The sequence below is a fragment of the Perognathus longimembris genome, chromosome 7 (assembly GCF_023159225.1).
Source record: "Perognathus longimembris pacificus isolate PPM17 chromosome 7, ASM2315922v1, whole genome shotgun sequence".
NCBI lineage: Eukaryota > Metazoa > Chordata > Mammalia > Rodentia > Heteromyidae > Perognathus > Perognathus longimembris.
Genome location: NC_063167.1, coordinates 14,960,814 through 14,978,199, shown reverse-complemented (window position 1 = coordinate 14,978,199; position 17,386 = coordinate 14,960,814). Strand labels below are relative to the sequence as shown.

Sequence of the window (17,386 nt, the reverse complement as noted above, 5' to 3'; positions counted from 1 at the left end):
GGGTTTCAGTGACTCATGCCTGTAATCCTATCTACATAGGAGGCTGAGATCTGAGGATCACAATTCCAAACCAGAAAAGTTCATGAAACTCTTCAATGAATCAGCAAAAGCCAAAGTAGAGATGTAGCTCAACTGATAGAGTACCAGCCTTGAAGGAAAAAAAAAAAGATATGAGCACCCAGGCCATGAGTTCAAGCCCTAGTACCAGCACCAAGAAGTAGGAGGAGAAAAGGGAGGGGGAGGAGAAAGAGAGGGAAGAGGAGGAGGAAGGAGGAGAAAGGGGGGAGGAAGAAGAGGAAAAAAAGGAGGAGGAGGAGAAGAAAGAGGAGGAGAGGAGGAGGAGGAGAAGAAGAAGAAAGAGGAGAAGGAGAAAGGAGAGGAGGAGGAAGAGGGGAAGAAGGAGGAGGAGGAAGAGGAGGAGAAGAAGAAACCAAGACAATCTTTCATGCATAACTGGCCTTGGTGTCTGTTGTAGGGAGCAGAGCTGACTCCATCTTGACTAGGGAAACATGATAGGAAATGTTGGGGGCAGTAGATTAGGTCAATCTGACCCCAAAATTCTGCTTCGGTAAATGGCTTGCTTAACTTGTTTGTTGCTTGCTCTACCCCCTGCATCAATCTCCTACATCTGTGTCACGCTTTTACCTTTATAAATCCCAATTTGAGGACTGCTCGGGGTCACAGTTTCAGCTCCCGAGTCTGTGCTGCATCCCTGGGCGGTCAGTTCACTTTTTGCTTCCCCAATAAATCCATCTTTTTGCTTGAGACCGTCTCTGAGTTGGTGGACTCTTGGAGGGACGGGGAATCCCTCCCTCGAGCCCCGTAACAGTGTCTCTGTCTGGAAAATGGAGAGTTAGGATGGAGCCTCCATAGGGCACCTGTGGGTAGAAGTGGCTGTGACTACGGAGTGGCCCTGGGAGCATTTGTGGACAGTCACACCTGATTCTGCACTTACTTGAGGCTTCTGGAGAGGGCCGGGCGGAGACTGGAAGCTAAGAGGCCAGCTGGGTGGGTGGTGATGGCTGCTTGCCGGGCCTGCCAGCTGGCCTGGCCCCAACCCCACTCCAAGCCACGGGGCCTTCAAACTGCCAGCTTCATTCAGCCACTTTCAGCTCAACTCTTTCTTCCTGGCCTGGGGCTGAATCACTTGACCTTTGGCTCATTGGCCAGGGCCTCCAACTTGACCTGGAGGTGAGATCCTGGAATCCCTAGCAGGGTTCAATACTGGCTGCTGTGATCTTTCAGTTGTTTGGCCTCAAGAAAGCTTCTTTTTCTCTCTGGGCCTCCTTCTCTCCCTGTGTGGGAAGGTGTTAAGAATAACATTTCCACCTAGTGCCAAGGCTCATGCCTGCAATCCTAGCTACTGAGAAGGCTGAGATCTGACCCTTACAGTTCATCTGGAATGACAAAGCAATCTAAAAGACTCTTACCGCTGATGAACCAGCAAAAAGCTGGAAGTGGAGGTATGGTTCAAGAGGTCAAGTATCTGCCTTCAGAAAAAAAAAAAGCTGAGTAAGAGTGTGAGGCCTTGGGCTGGGAATGTGGCTTAGTGGTAGAGTGCTTGCCTAGCATGCATGAAGCCCTGGGTTCAATTCCTCAGTACCACATATACAGAAAAAGCCGGAAGTGGCGCTGTGGCTCAAGAGGTAGAGTGCTAACCTTGAGCAAAAAGAAGCCAGGGACTGTGATCAGGCCCTGAGTCCAAGCCCCAAGACTGCCAAAAAAAAAAAAAAAGAGTGTGAGGCCTTGAGTTCAAGCCACCAGTATTCCACCCCATCCTCCCCGCCCCCCATCTACCCCAAGAGTAGTATCTTCCTTTCCTCACAGATGACAGGATAATGGGCTGGCTTGCATTCCAAGCAAGCTCAGTTTAGGAATGAATACTACTACTATTACATAAAGCTTCCTAATGAGAGTAGGAGTGGCTGCGGAGGCTCCTAAGAGTCTCAGCTTCTCCTTGGAATGAGGATCACGAAGATGGCGGGATGATAAGAAACCACACAGGCACATCTGCAAATCCTACAGCTCAGCTCAAGACTTGAGCAAATCTCTCCACCCCTGAGATGGAGCTCTTCTTTCTCCTCAGCAAATCCTGGAAGCCTGGGCTTCAGGCATGCTAGGCAAGCTCTGTGCCACTCCGCAGTCCCCAGCTCATCGCGTCCCTCATTTTGGGGTGACCCCCCAAACTGCCATAATCTTGGTGGAACAAAGTGGGAGGAGCGAATGGTCTAAGGACAGAATTTAGAAAGGGACAGGAGCTGAGTCTTGCAGGCCCCGTGGATTGAACATCTGGAACCTCCCAAACTCAGCATTTTGGCATTTTATTGGTCACTTAAGTCATTTTTTTTTTCTTTTTTGGTGCCAGCCCTGGGGCTTAACCTCAGGGCCTAGGCATTCTTCCTCAAAGCTGGCCCTCAACCACTGGAGTCACAGCTCCACTTCTGGTTTTTTGGTGGATGATTGGAGCTAAGAGTCTCACTGACTTTCCTGCCTGGGATGTCTTGGAACTTGATCCTCAGACCTCAGCCTCCTGCGAAGGCAGGATGACAGGCGTGAGCCACCAGCACCCAGCCTTAAGTCATTTCTGATACTTGAACCCTGACCAACAGGACCTCCTGAGCCCCTGTTGTTCCATGGTAGCATGGAGATGACAATGCTTCCCTCACAAGTCTGTGTGCTCCCTGCCTGGTGGCCTCAGGTGCCAGCAGCACTGGCTGACTCACTTCCTCCTGCTCCTGGGCCCTGATCGTCATGGCGCTTCCCACACTTGGCTGTGTCAGGGAAGAGCCAGGCACCGAACGGCCACACAGTGAGTCACTCCGCGCTCCGAAGCCAGTGGTTGGCTCTCTCTAGGTCTCTGGGGGTCATGAGCCCCAAGGCCACCAGACCCAGGATCTGAGCCATGTTAGGGCCTCAGTGGGAGCCACTGGATAGTCCTATTCATTTTTCCATGATTTACCTGCTAGTTCACATCTATAATCCCAGCAGTTGGGAGGCTGAAGCAAAAGGATCAAGAGTTCAAGGCCAGCCTGCGCCACCTAGGAAGGTATGTCTCAGCCAGATGCTGATAGCACACATCTGTAATCTGAGCTACTTGGAAGGCTAGGGAGGATCTAGGTTTGAAGCCAGGTCAGGTAGACAAATCCAATAAACTGCCAAAAGCCAGAAGTGGAGGTATGACTCAAGTGGTAGGACTGAATCCTTGAGTGAAAAAGCTAAGGGAGAGCTCTAAGCCCTGAGTTCAAGTCCCAGTGTTAGAGCATTTGCCTAGTACATACAAAACCCTAGATTCTACCCACACATTGCCAAAGAAAATAAATTAGTCTTGAGTTCAGATGTTGATTCGAAAGTTAGGCCCGGAGTTAGGAAAACTGGGAGCTGAGCACATGGCCTGGATGCTGATAAGGAATCAGAGTCTGGCCAGCTGATGTCAGCGGAATGACCTGTGGCAGACAGCAGGCACGTGCGGACTGCAAGCCCCCTGCAGCCGGGGAAAACCCCAGGCCTGGAAGATTGATAGCCGGAGTCTGTCCATCCAGGGCCATGAGCCAACTCTCTCTCCTTCATCTGACATGTGGGAGGAACTGAGGCCCAGCCCACAGCCGTTTCCAGAAGTGAATGACACCACATCCAGGTTGCAGGACTGACTGACTCTGGGAATAAAACCCGAGGTCTGGGGATCTCCAGAGCAGGCTCCATCTTGTGCCTGCCTACCCACTCCCCTTGGATGGGGGCACCTTTGTTTGGCTTTTGCTTGGCATTAACAGTCTTATTTTTGCTTAAATCTCCACTACAACTGCCATGTCACCTAGATCTAGTAACTTGAATCCAATAAAGAGTATTTCTTTTCTTTGCCAGTCCTGGGCCTTGAACTCAGGGCCTGAGCACTGTCCCTGAGATCCTTTTGCTCAAGGCTAGCACTCTACCACTTGAGTCACAGTGCCACTTCTGGCTTTTTCTATTTATGTGGTACTGAGGACTCGAACCCAGGGCTTCATGCATGTTAGGCAAGCACTCTACCGCTAAGCCACATTCCCAGACCCAATTATACTTACTTTGCCCAGGGCTGGCTCTCTTACCATTTGAGCCACCCTTCCTCTTTCTGCTTTTTGGTGGTTAATTGCAAATAAGACTCTCATGAGGCTGGGATTCATAGCTGGGTACTACATAAACAAAATAGTAATTAAAAAAAAAAGTCTTGAGTTACGCACTCATGATTCATGCCTGCAATCTCTTTCAGGATGCTGAGTTCCAAGACTCTGGTTCGAAGCTAGCCCAGGCAGGAAATTCCATGAGACTCTTTTTATTTTTGGCCAGTCCTGGGCCTTGGACTCAGGGCCTGAGCACTGTCCCTGGCTTCCTTTTGCTCAAGGCTAGCACTCTGCCACTTGAGCCACAGCGCCACTTCTGGCCGTTTTCTGTATAAATGTGGTGCTGGGGAATTGAACCCAGGGCCTCATGTATATGAGGCAAGCTCTCTTGCCACTAGGCCATATCCCCAGCCCTCCATGAGGCTCTTATCTGCAATTAATTACAGAAAAAGCTAGAAGTGGCACTGTGGCTCAACTGGTAGAGCACTAGAGTTGAGAAAAGGAGCTCAGGGACAGCGCCCAGGCCCAGAGTTCAAACCCCACAACCCAAAACAAAAAAAAACCCAAATACCCCCCAAATTCCCAAAAAACCCAAACCCCTCAAACCTGTGTGTGTGTGTGTGTGTGTGTGTATGTAGAGAGAGAGAGAGACAGACAAAGAGAGACAGAGACAGAGACAGACAGACAGACAGACAGACACAGAGAGGTTGGGTGAGTACAAGGCCCTAGGTTCACATCTCCAATACTTCACGCAATACATACATAAATAAGCACATAATCTTCATGTGAAATGTCAGTGGTGAAAGTTGAAGGCTAAGGACGGATGGGCTCTTGGAAGTTGGCAAAGGCCAGCACATCCCAGCATTCTTCTTGTGACTTGGCCTACACTGAGAATGGTTCTGAAAACCCAGGATGCCTAGGCCTGAGCGGCCTCTGATTGTCCCCACAGAATGGTGAAGCCAGAGCTCAGGACCGAGCTCTCCCATGAGCACTGAGGGAAAATGCTTGACCATCAAGGACTCCAACATGGCCCAACAACACAGGCTGGATGCTCGCTCTGTGCTACATCCTAAGGGTGGCTCGGAGGGGAGGGAAAGCGAGGTCCAGATCAGTCCCCAAGAGGTTCTTAAGCAAGTTGGAAATAAGGCAGCCTGAGGGAAACGCAATCCCACCCAGGCTGTGGTGAGGGCAGCAGGGAGCAGGGCTGTGTGATAGGCGCTGCTGGCCATTGTTCCTTAAACCCAAGCTGAGACTCCAGTAGCAGAAGCTGGGGTGTAGTGCCCTGTGCCACTGGGGAGATGCGGAGGCCTGGGGAAGGGAGGGGACCAAACGGGAACCAGAGCCTATGTCCAGACTCCAGTCCCTCCCTACTGGAATTCCCTAGCACAAGCTGGGGGCGGGGCAGGGGCGAGGCCCTGGATCTTGAGATCTGGGCAGAGGCTGGGGTGTTGCTGATAGCCCAGCTGGGATTCCAGCTGGTGCTGGGTCAGGAGCTGACAGACTTCCTTCCCACGGAGCCCTCTGGAATGCTTGGAACTCAGTGGTGACAGTCCAGAAGTTTCTGTCTCTCTCTCACCCTGCCCCTGAGGGTTCTGGTGTGGGGGTTGAGTTGCAGCTAAGTTTTGGCCTGCTCCCTCCACCCCCACCCTGCAACTTCACAAACAGCCAAGCTGTGGTGGACAGCCTACCTGCCTCCTGACCCAACTCCTGGGCGGGGGAAAGACAGCTACGTTTCTCATTCGTGCCACTGCTATGAATGTCCCCCAGGGCTGACAGTCCAGGCCGAGTGTGACATCACCTCCAGTTTACAGAAGAGAAAACTGAGGTTCAGAGGAACTAGCAGGGGTTCAGAGCTGATTCATGAATCCAAGTCTTTAAGCTCTAGGCTCATTTCCCACATCTACCTTCCCTAGGGCTCCTGACTAGGCCGGGAAGTGCTGGGTGATGCAAAACACAGACTGGTTTGAGAGGAAAGCTGGGCTGGAGGCCCCCTCCAGTGCGGCTGGCCGCCTCCTGGCCTCTGGGTTCCTTATCTGTGAAGGTGGATAATTATAGTAACCACCCAGCAGGGCTGGCCTGAGAATGAGGCACAAGAAAAGCACATGGCACAGAGGACATGCAGCCAGTGACAACAGGGCTGAATCACAGGTCAGCATGGAGTCTGTCTGGCTAGCACCTCTACATGTTCCGTGCTGCTACTAAGCCTCAGTGTCCCCTAGTACCTGAATCCACATCCTCACTGGCAGCTGGGAGGAGCCAATGAGATAGCAATCAACCAAAGGCATGAAGGATATGACTGTGACTCTGTGAAGACAGGAAGGACCACCCAAGACCCAGCGGTCCAGAGCGCAGCTGATGCTAACATTTCCTGTTTCCTCTGGACACAAGTAAGCGAGGAGAAGTCTAAAACATTCTGAGACTCTGTGTGCCTGTCCTAGGACTTGAACTCAGGATTTGGGCCCTGCCTTTTAGCCTTTGCCACTCAAGGCTGGTGCTCTACCACTTGAGCCACAGCTCTAATTCTAGATTTTTGATGGTTAATTGGAAATAAGAGCCTCACAGACTTTTCTACCCAGGCTGGCTTCGAACCACAATCCTCAGATCTGTTTCCCAAGTAGCTAGGATTACAGGTGTCATTCCAACCACTGGGCTCCTTTTATGGCAGTGAGAATGCTGCACTCCCAGCTCCCATGCCTCTGCCTCCATGCACCGACCCAGGAAAAAACATTAGATCTCTTATAATTCCTGTACAAGCCATAAGCAACCTCTCCCTCTCCCAAGCCCTTCTAACTTTTCTTGGCAGATCCCTGGCCCCCAAGGAAATAGCCACTCTGCTCAAGCCACCAGGCCTCCTCCACCCCAGGTAGCCACCTCATTACATGGGACTCCAGTGGCCCTGGTGGGGAGTGGTTGGGATTACATGCTGGGGGGGGAGGGAGGGGCACACAGGGACAGATTTCCTAGCGACAGCTACAGAGCATCCTGAGAATGTGACTGAAGTTAAGGCGAAAGACAGGACCCTAAACTACTCGACTCCCCCCAGACGCAGATCCTCAGGGGTACTGCACTTCTGTCATCCTGCAGGCCAAGTGAGAGGTGGAGAGAGCTGGGGGAGTCCCTGCTGAGGAACTCCAGCTGTGGTTCCCATGGAGAACATCTGGGCACCAAAGCAGGCCTCCCACTGCAGGAAGATGGGATAGAGAATGGTCACTCAGGCCCTGGCGCCACCTAGTGTTCGGGTCTGAGAAGACTGCTGACAGGAAGTTGGGAGGAATTGGGGTTGGTTCAGGAGCCCTCCCTCAGTGACCCAGATCCCCCCTTTTTTTCCTTTTGGTTGGTCATGGGGCTTGAACTCAGGGCAGAAACACTGTCCTTAACCCTTTTCACTGAAGGCTAATGCTCTACCACTGAGAGCCACTTCCAGTTTTCTGATGGTTAATTGGATTCTCATGGACTTTCCTGCCTGGGCTGTCTTTGAACCACAATCCTCAGATCTCAGCCTCCTGAGTAGCTAAGGTCACAGGTGGAGCCACCAGCACCCACCTTTCTGATAATTAACTGTTCTTTCAAGACTACTGGAGTGTGGTTTAAGTGGGTGCCTACGAAGTAAGCAAGTTAAGGAAGAGTCCAAGGCTTGGTGTTCAAACTCCAGTACTGGCAAAAAAAAAAAAAAAATCCCTGAGCTTCTTTTGCTCAAGGGTAGGGCTCTACCACTAGAGCCACAGCACCACTCCTGTCTTTTTAAGAGTAGTTTATTGGAAATAAAGAGTCTCGCAAACTTTCCTGTCAGGGCAGGCTTTGAAGCATAATCCTTGTTTTGTTTTTTGCCAGTCCTGGGGTTTGGACTCAGGGCCTGAGCACTGTCCCTGGCTTCTTTTTGCTCAAGGCTAGCACTCTACCACTTGAGCCACAGCGCCACTTCTGGCCATTTTCTGTATTGGACACCCAGGAATTGAACACCCAGGGCTTCTTGTATGAGGCAAGCACTCTTGCCACTAGGCCATATCCCCAGCCCCAGAAGCATAATCCTCAGATCTCAGCCTTCTAAGTAGCTAGGATTACAGGCATGAACCACCAGCACCTGGCTAAAATTCCTATTAATAATCTAAAATTTGGGGCGGGGGATGTAGCTCAGTGGAAGAGTGCCTGCCTGGCGAGCACCAGTTCGGTCCTCAGCTCTGGAAAAACAAATCCTAATAATCTAAAATTTGCCATACTTACTAGGATGGAATGCATTCTAAGTAAAAACAGAAACTTGTCTGGCATTTTTACTTTGTATCAACACATTTAAATCTTCAAAATCAGCTGGGCACAGTAGTACACTTTAAAATCATGGCATTCAGAAGCCAAGCAGGAGGAGGATCACAACTTTGAGGGCACACTGGGCAACATAGACTTTATCTCACTGGACATGGGTGGCTCACACCTGTAATCCTAGTTACTCAGGAGGCTGAGATCTGAGGATCACAGTTCAAAGCCAGCCCAGGCAGAAAAGTATGTGAGACTTATCTCTAACCACCAGAAAACCACAAGTGGCACACTCTGGCTCAAAGGGGTAGAGTGCTAGCTTTGAGCAAAAAGAGCCCTGAATTAAAACTCCACAAGTAGGTGGGGGAGGGGGAGAACCCTTAAAACCCAGAGGCAGATTTCAATTTCACTCTCAACTCCTCTGGGAAGTAACTTGCCTGGGGCCATACAGTAGAAGGGGACAGAAATCCTGATTTGCCAGACTCTGTCTCATCCACTCTGTCATTTGCTTGCATACCTGTCCTGCGTGGGCAAACATCCCCTGGGGACAACAATCATGTCTTCTCATTTGCTTCACCTAACACTAGTAGCATCTGGCAAGTACAGAGATGATGACAACCAATTCATTTCCTCAATCATTTATCAAATACCTGTGCCTCTGCTAGGGGCCACTAGCCACCCAGCTATAAATAAGCCCAAGCTCCTGGGGCCCAAGAAATGAATTGTAGGTAGTGATAATCGCTGTGCATGAGAACAAAGGAGATGGAATTAGGTAGGTATTGGAGAAGTGCCTTCTAGGAATGGGGGGCAGCAGGCATGGTTCAAAGGCTCAAGCATCTTGAGCTTCAGGAACACTGCCTGTCTTGAGCAGTGGGGGTGGAGATGTTAGGAAAGCCCAGCCCCTCTGGCACCACAGCCAGGGCTGCAACTCCACTGACATCTCAGGTGTTTTAGGAATTCAACAAATGGGAGTCCAGGACCTTGGAGGATGAGTGTAAAGAACTTCATTCCAGTACCTCTGTTGAGGCCCTTCTGACACCTTATCTGTTTCTCGTGTGATTCTCCATTCCTCTTCTCTCCTTCCCTCCCATTGCTTGGCCTGGAAGCAGAGTGACTCACTGGGCTTTTGTGAAGAAACTACCCTACCCCTAAGCCTGGACTGCACTTGGGTTGCTGACTCTGCAACCCCAAACAAGGGTTGCAACCCCAAAACAAGGGACTAGTAGTGCAGGGAAGGCCACCGATGATAAAAGACAAACTAAACCAAATTTCAAAGGCTCCACTGAAGACCAAAGACAGAAGCCAGCACTGTCTCCTGGAACCCACGTTGTAACTCGAATGGTGAACCATAAGCCATACCTTCTCTACCTAAAAGAATGACTAAATTCATTGTTCAATGTGGCAAAATGGATGATACTGCTCTCTGCAAGGAAAGAGAATGGAGGCTCGTGATAGCAGGGCTAAGAAATGGCTAGACTGGGGCTGGGAATGTGGCTTAGTGGTAGAGTGCTTGCTTAGCATGCATGAAGCCCTGGGTTTACTTCCTCAGCACCACATATACAGAAAAAGCCAGAAGTGGTGCTGTGGCTCAAGTGGTAGAGTGCTAGCCTTGAGCAAAAAGAAGCCAAGGACAGTGCTCAAGCCCCGAGTTCAAGCCCCAGGACTGGCAAAATAAATAAATATCCAGTGTATTGCTGCCATGTGTTCCCGCCCCCACCATATCTGCTCTCTCTGAAGTACTCAACAGAGAAATGATTAAATGAAGATAGTAAGCCTCAGTTTCATCACCTTTTATTTTCCCTGCACAACTCAACTTCCACTGAACCAAAAAGGTAAATAAAAATATAGATAGACCCTCTAGGACTTCTAAGAAAGACAGTGTTCCTTAAGTACTGAAACAAAAGTGAGTGGCAAACATTTTTAAATTTAGAAATTTATTCTGTTTAATCCACAAGCTTTATATAGCTTTAGTTAAAAAAAAAACAAACAAAAACAAACGAAAAAAAAAAAAAAAGAAACAGTGAAACCAAGACACTATTTCAAAGTTTGGGCCCTTCCAACGTTCCAAGTACAAGAGCTCTGAAAAAAGTTGTATATACCAAGTTGGAAGAACAAGACAAAAATATGAATGGAGCCATGACATTCTATGAAACAAAATTTTATATAACTGAAGGATCCTTCCTGGGACTAATTGCCTTTACAAAAGAGGGAAAAAAAATCAATCAGAACAGAGTAGAATGAAATTCCAGTGTTCTGAATCAATTTGTTACACATCAATATAAACCCACAGTGTCCTGGCAAACAACATGCTCGCATTTGTCTTATTCTAGAGCTCAAATCCTGATTCTTTTCAGCAGAGACTCCACAGGCAACAGGAAAGGTTGTGGCATTAAAATACTCATTTATACTTTGTGGTAGTTCAACAGTGGTCTTATCTCTGGGCAAGCTTTCAAACCATGTAAGGTTGGAAGCATAACTTACATGGATGTTAAAGATAAGAAAAAGTAAAGGATCAAAAAGAAAGGAGGGAGACAAAAAACACCCTCTAGAATAGCCAGGGGCATTTAAAGGAACAAGAAGAATGCCAACAATCTTTAAACCCCCTTTTTTGAAAAGGAGATTACTTTTTTTGGCTTAAAATATTTCACTGTAAATGAATGATGTCAGCTGTCAATGTAAGAATGTCACGAATACACTGTGGACACCTTTGCAATGTAAATCCATGCCCTTTTTTACATGGTGAACTTCAACCTAGCAATTATTACAACAAATGTTATAGTCTAAAGCTCAAACACATTTTAGCAATTTTGAAATTGAATTGAGTACAAACCAAATAAAATTTACATCGTAACAAACATTTCCACCTAAGACTGCGGGGACACTTGAGCCTTGCGCATGGATCGCAGGGCCTTTTCTCGCAGGTGCTTTTCCAAGTCATCAAGGTTGTCTTCAGCTTCACTCTCCGTCTCCTAAAAAACCCATAAGTACCATTATACTGTTAGGTCCTGAGACACAGTGGGAGGCGTTGAGTAAAGAGCAGAATCAATTACAGTGAAGGCTGCAACTGTAATTCCTATAAAAAGGTACTTCCCTACATCTTCACCCCAAGGGGCATGTGTGCGTGTGCGTGTATGTCTGTGTGTCTCCTTGGGCTTGAACTCTGGGCCTGGGCACTATCTTTTGAGCTTTCATGCTCAAGATTAACACTCTACCCACTTGAGCCAAAGTTCCACTTCTGGAAGTAAGAGTCTCAAGAACTTTTCTGCTGGGGTTGGCTTAAAACTTCTAATCCTCAGATCTTACTCAGCCTCCCGAGCAGCTAGGATTACAGGTATGAGCCATTGGTGCCTGACTCAAACGTTCTTAAAAAATAAAACCAACAAATAAAAACTACAGTAAGCTTTTGGGAAACTGTGGTACTAGCATATCCTTGTTTCTGACAGCTCACCGAGAAACAGATCAGAGGCATATGGCTAACAACCGAGAGTCCAGCAACTTGCTAGCTAGAAGTAGAATGACATTCAACCACACATCCCACTCCTTGTAGAGCCCAGGTGGGGGGTGGGAGCCCATGCTTACCTTCTTGGGCTCTGGCAGTGCCTCAGGCTCTTCCTGTGCTGAAGTGGTGGCAGCAGCAACAACAGCTGCAGGGGCCACAGGAGCTGCAGTCACTGGGGCCACAGCCTTTTCCTTCTTGTGCTTTTTGTGCTTCTTGTGTTTCTTATCCTTTTTGTGTTTCTTGTCCTTCTTTTTCTTCTTTTTCTTTCCACCTCCTTCTTGGTCTGAATTCTACAATTCCAGAAAAAATTCACAGTACTGTAGCCAGTCTGATTAAAACTGTCTAAAGGGGGCTGGGAATATGGCCTAGTGGCAAGAGTGCTTGACTTGTATACATGCAGCCCTGGGTTCGATTCCTCAGCACTACATATACAGAAAATGGCCAGAAGTGGCGCTGTGGCTCAAGTGGCAGAGTGCTAGCCTTGAGCAAAAAAGAAGCCAGGGACAGTGCTCAGGCCCTGAGTTCAAGGCCCAGGACTGGCCAAAAACAAAACAAAACAAAAACTGTCTAAATACTTTATTTATTTTTATTTATTTATTTTTGGACTCAGGGCCTGAGCACTGCCCCTGGATTCTTTTTGCTCAAGGCTAGCACTCTGCCACTTGTGCCACAGTGCCATTTCTGGCCATTTTCTATATATGTGGTGCTGGGGAATTGAACCCGGGGCTTCATGTATATGAGACAAGCACTCTTGCCACTAGGCCATATTCCAGCCCCTGTCTAAATACTTTAATTCTTGTAATTCAAGAGTAATCTCTAGATTTCAGAGGCTTCATCGAGAAAGCCAACAGTCCCTATGACAAGTATTCTGAGAAAGGAAGCATTCAAACACATCTCCCTCAATATTCTAAAGAAAGAAAATGATCTTGAGGGCTTTCCCCACTGACTTCACACTATGCCAGGTTTCCCAGCTCCTAAACTTTAGGACTGAGTGGGGTTATCTATAAACTACTCACAGTACAGGACATGTAGCCTGATTTTAATTAACGGATAGTTATTAGTCTAAATACCTATCTGTACAAACTTCATGTTTCTGGTTGTCACCTGCCCCGTCTATCTTTAGAGCGGGGGTGGTCTGCTTCTCTCCAGTGTGCCAAGATGCTCCTTGGTTTCCAAAAGGGTTGCATCCCAACTAACCTCTGACATTATTGAAAGATGAAAATATCTTCTAATCTGAAAATGCACTTAATGAACATAAACTATGGCTTAGCTTAAGCCCACCAGAAAGGTACTCAGAACATTTACAGTGGCCTATAGATAGGCAAAAATCATCGAATACAAAGCCTCCCCCCCCCCCCTCTTTTTATTTGTTTTGCTGGTCTTGAGGCCTGAACTCAAGAGCTTCAAGCTCTTGCTCAGTCTTTTCTGCTCAATGCTGGTAACTCCACAACTTGAGCCACAGCCTCACTTTCAACTCTCTGCATGGTAATTACAATTTATGAGTCTCTTGAATCTGCTTTCCTAGGTTGGCTTTCAACAGCAATTCTCAGATCTCAACCTACTGAGTAGCCAGGTATGAGCCACTGGAGCCCAGCACAAAGCCCATTTTAAAATAAAGTATCGAGGCGGGGAATGTGGCTTAGTGATAGAGTGCTTGCCTAGCATGCATGAAGCCCTGGGTTGGATTTCTCAGCATCACATAAACAGAAAAAGCCAGAAGTGGCGCTGTGGCTCAAGTGGCAGAGTGCTTGCTTGGCTTGAGCAAAGGGAAGCCAGGGACAGTGCTCAGGCCCTGAGTTTGAGCCCCAGGACCGGAAAAACAAACAAAAACTAAATAAACAAAAAAGTGTTGAATATCTTATGTAATTTACTATAATAATAAAAGTGAGCAATACAAGTTTTTGTGAAAAGTAACCTAAGATCCTGATTCAAATCCCAGACATGCTTCCAACTAAATGCATACCACTTTGAAACCATTGTAAACTCTAAAATAATTAAGCTGAACCAAGTCAGGGGTTATTTGTATACCGAATTTATGCAAAAGATAGGCTCTGCTATATATTATATATAATATATATTATATATATAATCGAATCTAACCATTCATTCGTTTTTGGTGCCAGTCCTGGATCTTGAACTCAGAGCTTGGGCTGATCCCTGGCTTTTTGTGCTCAAAGCTAGCCAGCACTTTACACCTGAGCTATAGCTCCACTTCTGGCTTTTGGAAATGAAGAGCCTCACAGGCTTTCCTGACAAAGCTAGACTGAACCATGATCTTCAGCTCTCAGCTTCCTGCCTTCTGAGTAGCTCAGATTACAGGTGTGAGCCACTGGTTCCTGGCCACTTCCAGCTGGGCATAATCTATGTAGTTGTTTTTTTTTTTTTTCCCAGTCCCGTGGCTTGAACTCAGCCTGAGCACTGACCCTGAGCTTCTTTCTGGTCAAGGCTAGTGCTCTACCATTTGAGCCACAGGGCCACTTCTGGCATTTTCTGTTAATGTGGTACTGAGGAATCGAACCCTGCGCTTCATGCATGCTAGGCAAGCACTCTACCACTAAGTCACATTTCCAAATTCAAAATCTATAATTAAAAAAATTCAAACTCCTAAACAAATAACTTGCAAAATTCAGTCAAACTTTAGGTACTTTTATACAATACAGAAATGGATCCAATTCCAGCATTTCATAACTTACAAACATGGAAGATTAGTTGAGACTCTATGATTTTTACACTGATATTTTCTTCAATGCAAATTAATCATGTATAAGCAGAATGTAGGTAGCTCACACTGTAATCCTAGTTATTTAGGCGGTTGAAATACAAGAAATCCAGTTCTAAGCCAGTCCTGGCAGAAAAGTTGGTGAGACTTTTCTCTTTAACCGGCAAAATAGCAGAAGTTGAGCTATGTCTCAAGTGGCTGGGACAGTATCCAGGGTCTGATTTCAAGTTTCAGTAAGCATAAAACAATTCAACAGCAACAATAAAGCAAACCCAATGACAACAAAGGAACCACATTCAAATTTATAAAGGATATCCAAACTAGACAAACAAATATACATACCCTGGCCGGCGATGGGCTTGGTGTTGGGCTCTTAGCCTTTTTGACTGGTACTGCTGGTGACCAGTTTGTAGAAGGTGATTGAGACTGGACAGGGGACGGAGGTGCAGGAGGCTTTTTAGCTGCTGGCTCAGGAGATCCAGAAACAGATCGGGAAGATGAGACCCTTCTTATAGACTGCGGGCTAGGTGAGGCAGCCCTGGAGGGGGGGGGGGAGGGGAGAGAAAAACCACTTAGAAAATGTCACAATACACAAACAGGTCACAAACTTCATTTCTATCATCCAAATCTCCTACGGGGCAGCTTAAGCCCCACAATTCCCTGTTGATTCTGCTAATACTTCCTGTATGAAACTAGTAATGCCAGTTCCTCACAATTTAATCAAGAGTCATTATTATTTTTGGTCGGTTGTAAGGCTTGGACTCAGGGCCTGGGTTCTGTCTCTGAGCCTCAAGGCTAGCACTCTACCACTTGAGTCACAGTGCCACTTGCAGTTTTCTGATAGTTAATTGGAGGTAAGCCTCACAGGGATTTTTCTGCCCAGGCTGGCTTCAAACTGCTATCCTCAGATCTCAGCCTCCTGAGCAGCTGGGATTACATGCATGATGAGCCATGGGCACCCAGTTTCTTTTATCAATCTTAAATGCATACTGAGAAATGCTCTCTGAATCACTTGTTTTGTAAGCATGGTTCTCAAAAACCCCTGATGCCACCCAAGGACCAAGTAAAATCCTATGGTATTAATGTCATCAGGAACTATCCTCAATTGGAAAAGGTTTGTGAGTGGGACCTATAATTTGCATTCAAAGCTTATTCCTTTCTGTAACTTCTCAAGAAAGCAAGAGTGTAAAGATATCCACATGCTAGACAACTTAAGTATTCCTAACTATAAAATGAAGGTATTTTTTACTTTTTTGGCTTTTTGGGTTCCGGAGTTCTGGAGACTCTCCTAATAGGCCTAGTACTTGGAGACGGAGACTGTCTTCTTTGGGGTGATGCAGAAGGTCCTCTTCGAACTGGGGGAGGACTTGAGGAGGTGTGGGGAGCTCGAGGCCGTGGTGAGGGCGAATGCCGTTTGTTTGGCTGTGGTGACCGGGCTTCCCGGGCAGGGCGGTTTGGGGAGGGCCCTTTCCTATGCTTTGAAGATAAAGAAGGTGATCGTCTCTTGGTGGCTGGGGGGCTTCTCTGTTTGGGAGGTGGAGAATGGGAGACGCGGCGTTTAGGTGGTGGAGATGGTGATGGCCTTCGTTTGGGAGGGGGTGGAGGGGAGGCCGTCCTTCTCTTCGGAGGTGGAGAAGGAGAGTATCGCCTCTGTATTGGAGGAGAATATCTTCTTGGGGAAGGTGAGCGCCGACGTGGTGGTGGTGACGGTGTCCTAGGAAAAAGACATACCATTAAGCTGGAAGGCCTAGCAGAACAAGCCACCGGTATCAACTATCTTATAGTTAACATTGGCCAAAGAGAATATATTTGGGGCAAAAATGCTATAATTCTTATTTGCATTTAAAATAAAAACCACTAAAATTTATGTTTGTCTGAAGTAACAAAAAAGGATATGCTGTTTAATGGAAAAAACTTGCAATTTTTAGAGGAAAATAAAATTGTCAAAGACACTATGTAGTCAATCAATGTAATGTTTCATGCAAAGAGGCCTTGCTTAGTGGCAACTATGAGTATTATTCTCTGGACAATTCAACCACATCACAGGGCTCACCCTGGGTTCGATTCGCCAGTACCACATATATAGATAACGGCCAGAAGTGGCGCTGTGGCTCAAGTGGTAGAGTGCTAGCCTTGAGCAAAGAGAAGCCAGGGACAGTGCTCAGGCCCTGAGTCCAAGGCCCAGGAATGGCAAAAAAAAAAAAAAAAAAAAAAGTCTTTGCTTTAAAAAGCTCTCTTTTCATGTTCTTCCTGAATTGCTTGCTATGTGGACTCTCTATTAACAATCAAGCATTTACTGCATCAAGCTTTAAACCATACCCTCTATTCTATCTCCCTCAAAGTAACTATCCTATTTTCTGTTCAAAAGTCCACTTCTCAGTAAAAGTGCAACCTGGTCAGCCTCTGAATGCTTCAACTCCCACAAAAATCCCAATGTATCTGTTAGGAATTAGACCTGAATACAATCCTTAGGATCAAGTTGTAATTTGCTCTTGGTTCTTTTATTGAGTTTTATTCCTAGTCAGAATTTTTTTTGTTTTGTTTTAGACTTTATTTTCTTTGTCTTTTCTTTTTTGGTACTGGGGATGAAACCCAGGACATTGCACTTGCTAGGCAAGCACTTTGCCATTGAGCTACATCCCAGTCCTCAACTGGGTTTTTAGTAAGCCAGTTTTGTTTGTTTGAAATAGAGTTCCTGGCCTTAAATTTGTGATTATTCTGTCTCATCCTTCAAAGTGCTGGGATTACAGGCACGTGTCACATTTGACCTGACTAATTCGTGTACGTATGGAGACCCATACCATATGTGGTCTTTTATGATTGGTGCAG

At 47.0% G+C, this 17,386-nt stretch overlaps 1 protein-coding gene across 9 annotated transcripts in view; it reads right to left on the bottom strand.

The window, feature by feature from the left end:
• Positions 1-10,094: 10,094 nt before the first annotated feature.
• Positions 10,095-17,386, bottom strand: part of Srrm1 (serine and arginine repetitive matrix 1) — a 29,920-nt gene continuing 22,628 nt past the window's right edge. For all 9 annotated transcript variants that reach the window (XM_048350521.1, XM_048350526.1, XM_048350522.1 and 6 more), the window contains 4 exons: positions 15,807-16,271; positions 14,900-15,095; positions 11,919-12,128; positions 10,095-11,308 (listed from right to left, as the gene is read on the bottom strand). In XM_048350521.1, the coding sequence (XP_048206478.1) occupies positions 11,204-11,308; positions 11,919-12,128; positions 14,900-15,095; positions 15,807-16,271 (976 nt within the window). In that variant the 3' untranslated portion in view covers positions 10,095-11,203. The remainder of the gene's footprint in view (positions 11,309-11,918; positions 12,129-14,899; positions 15,096-15,806; positions 16,272-17,386) is intronic.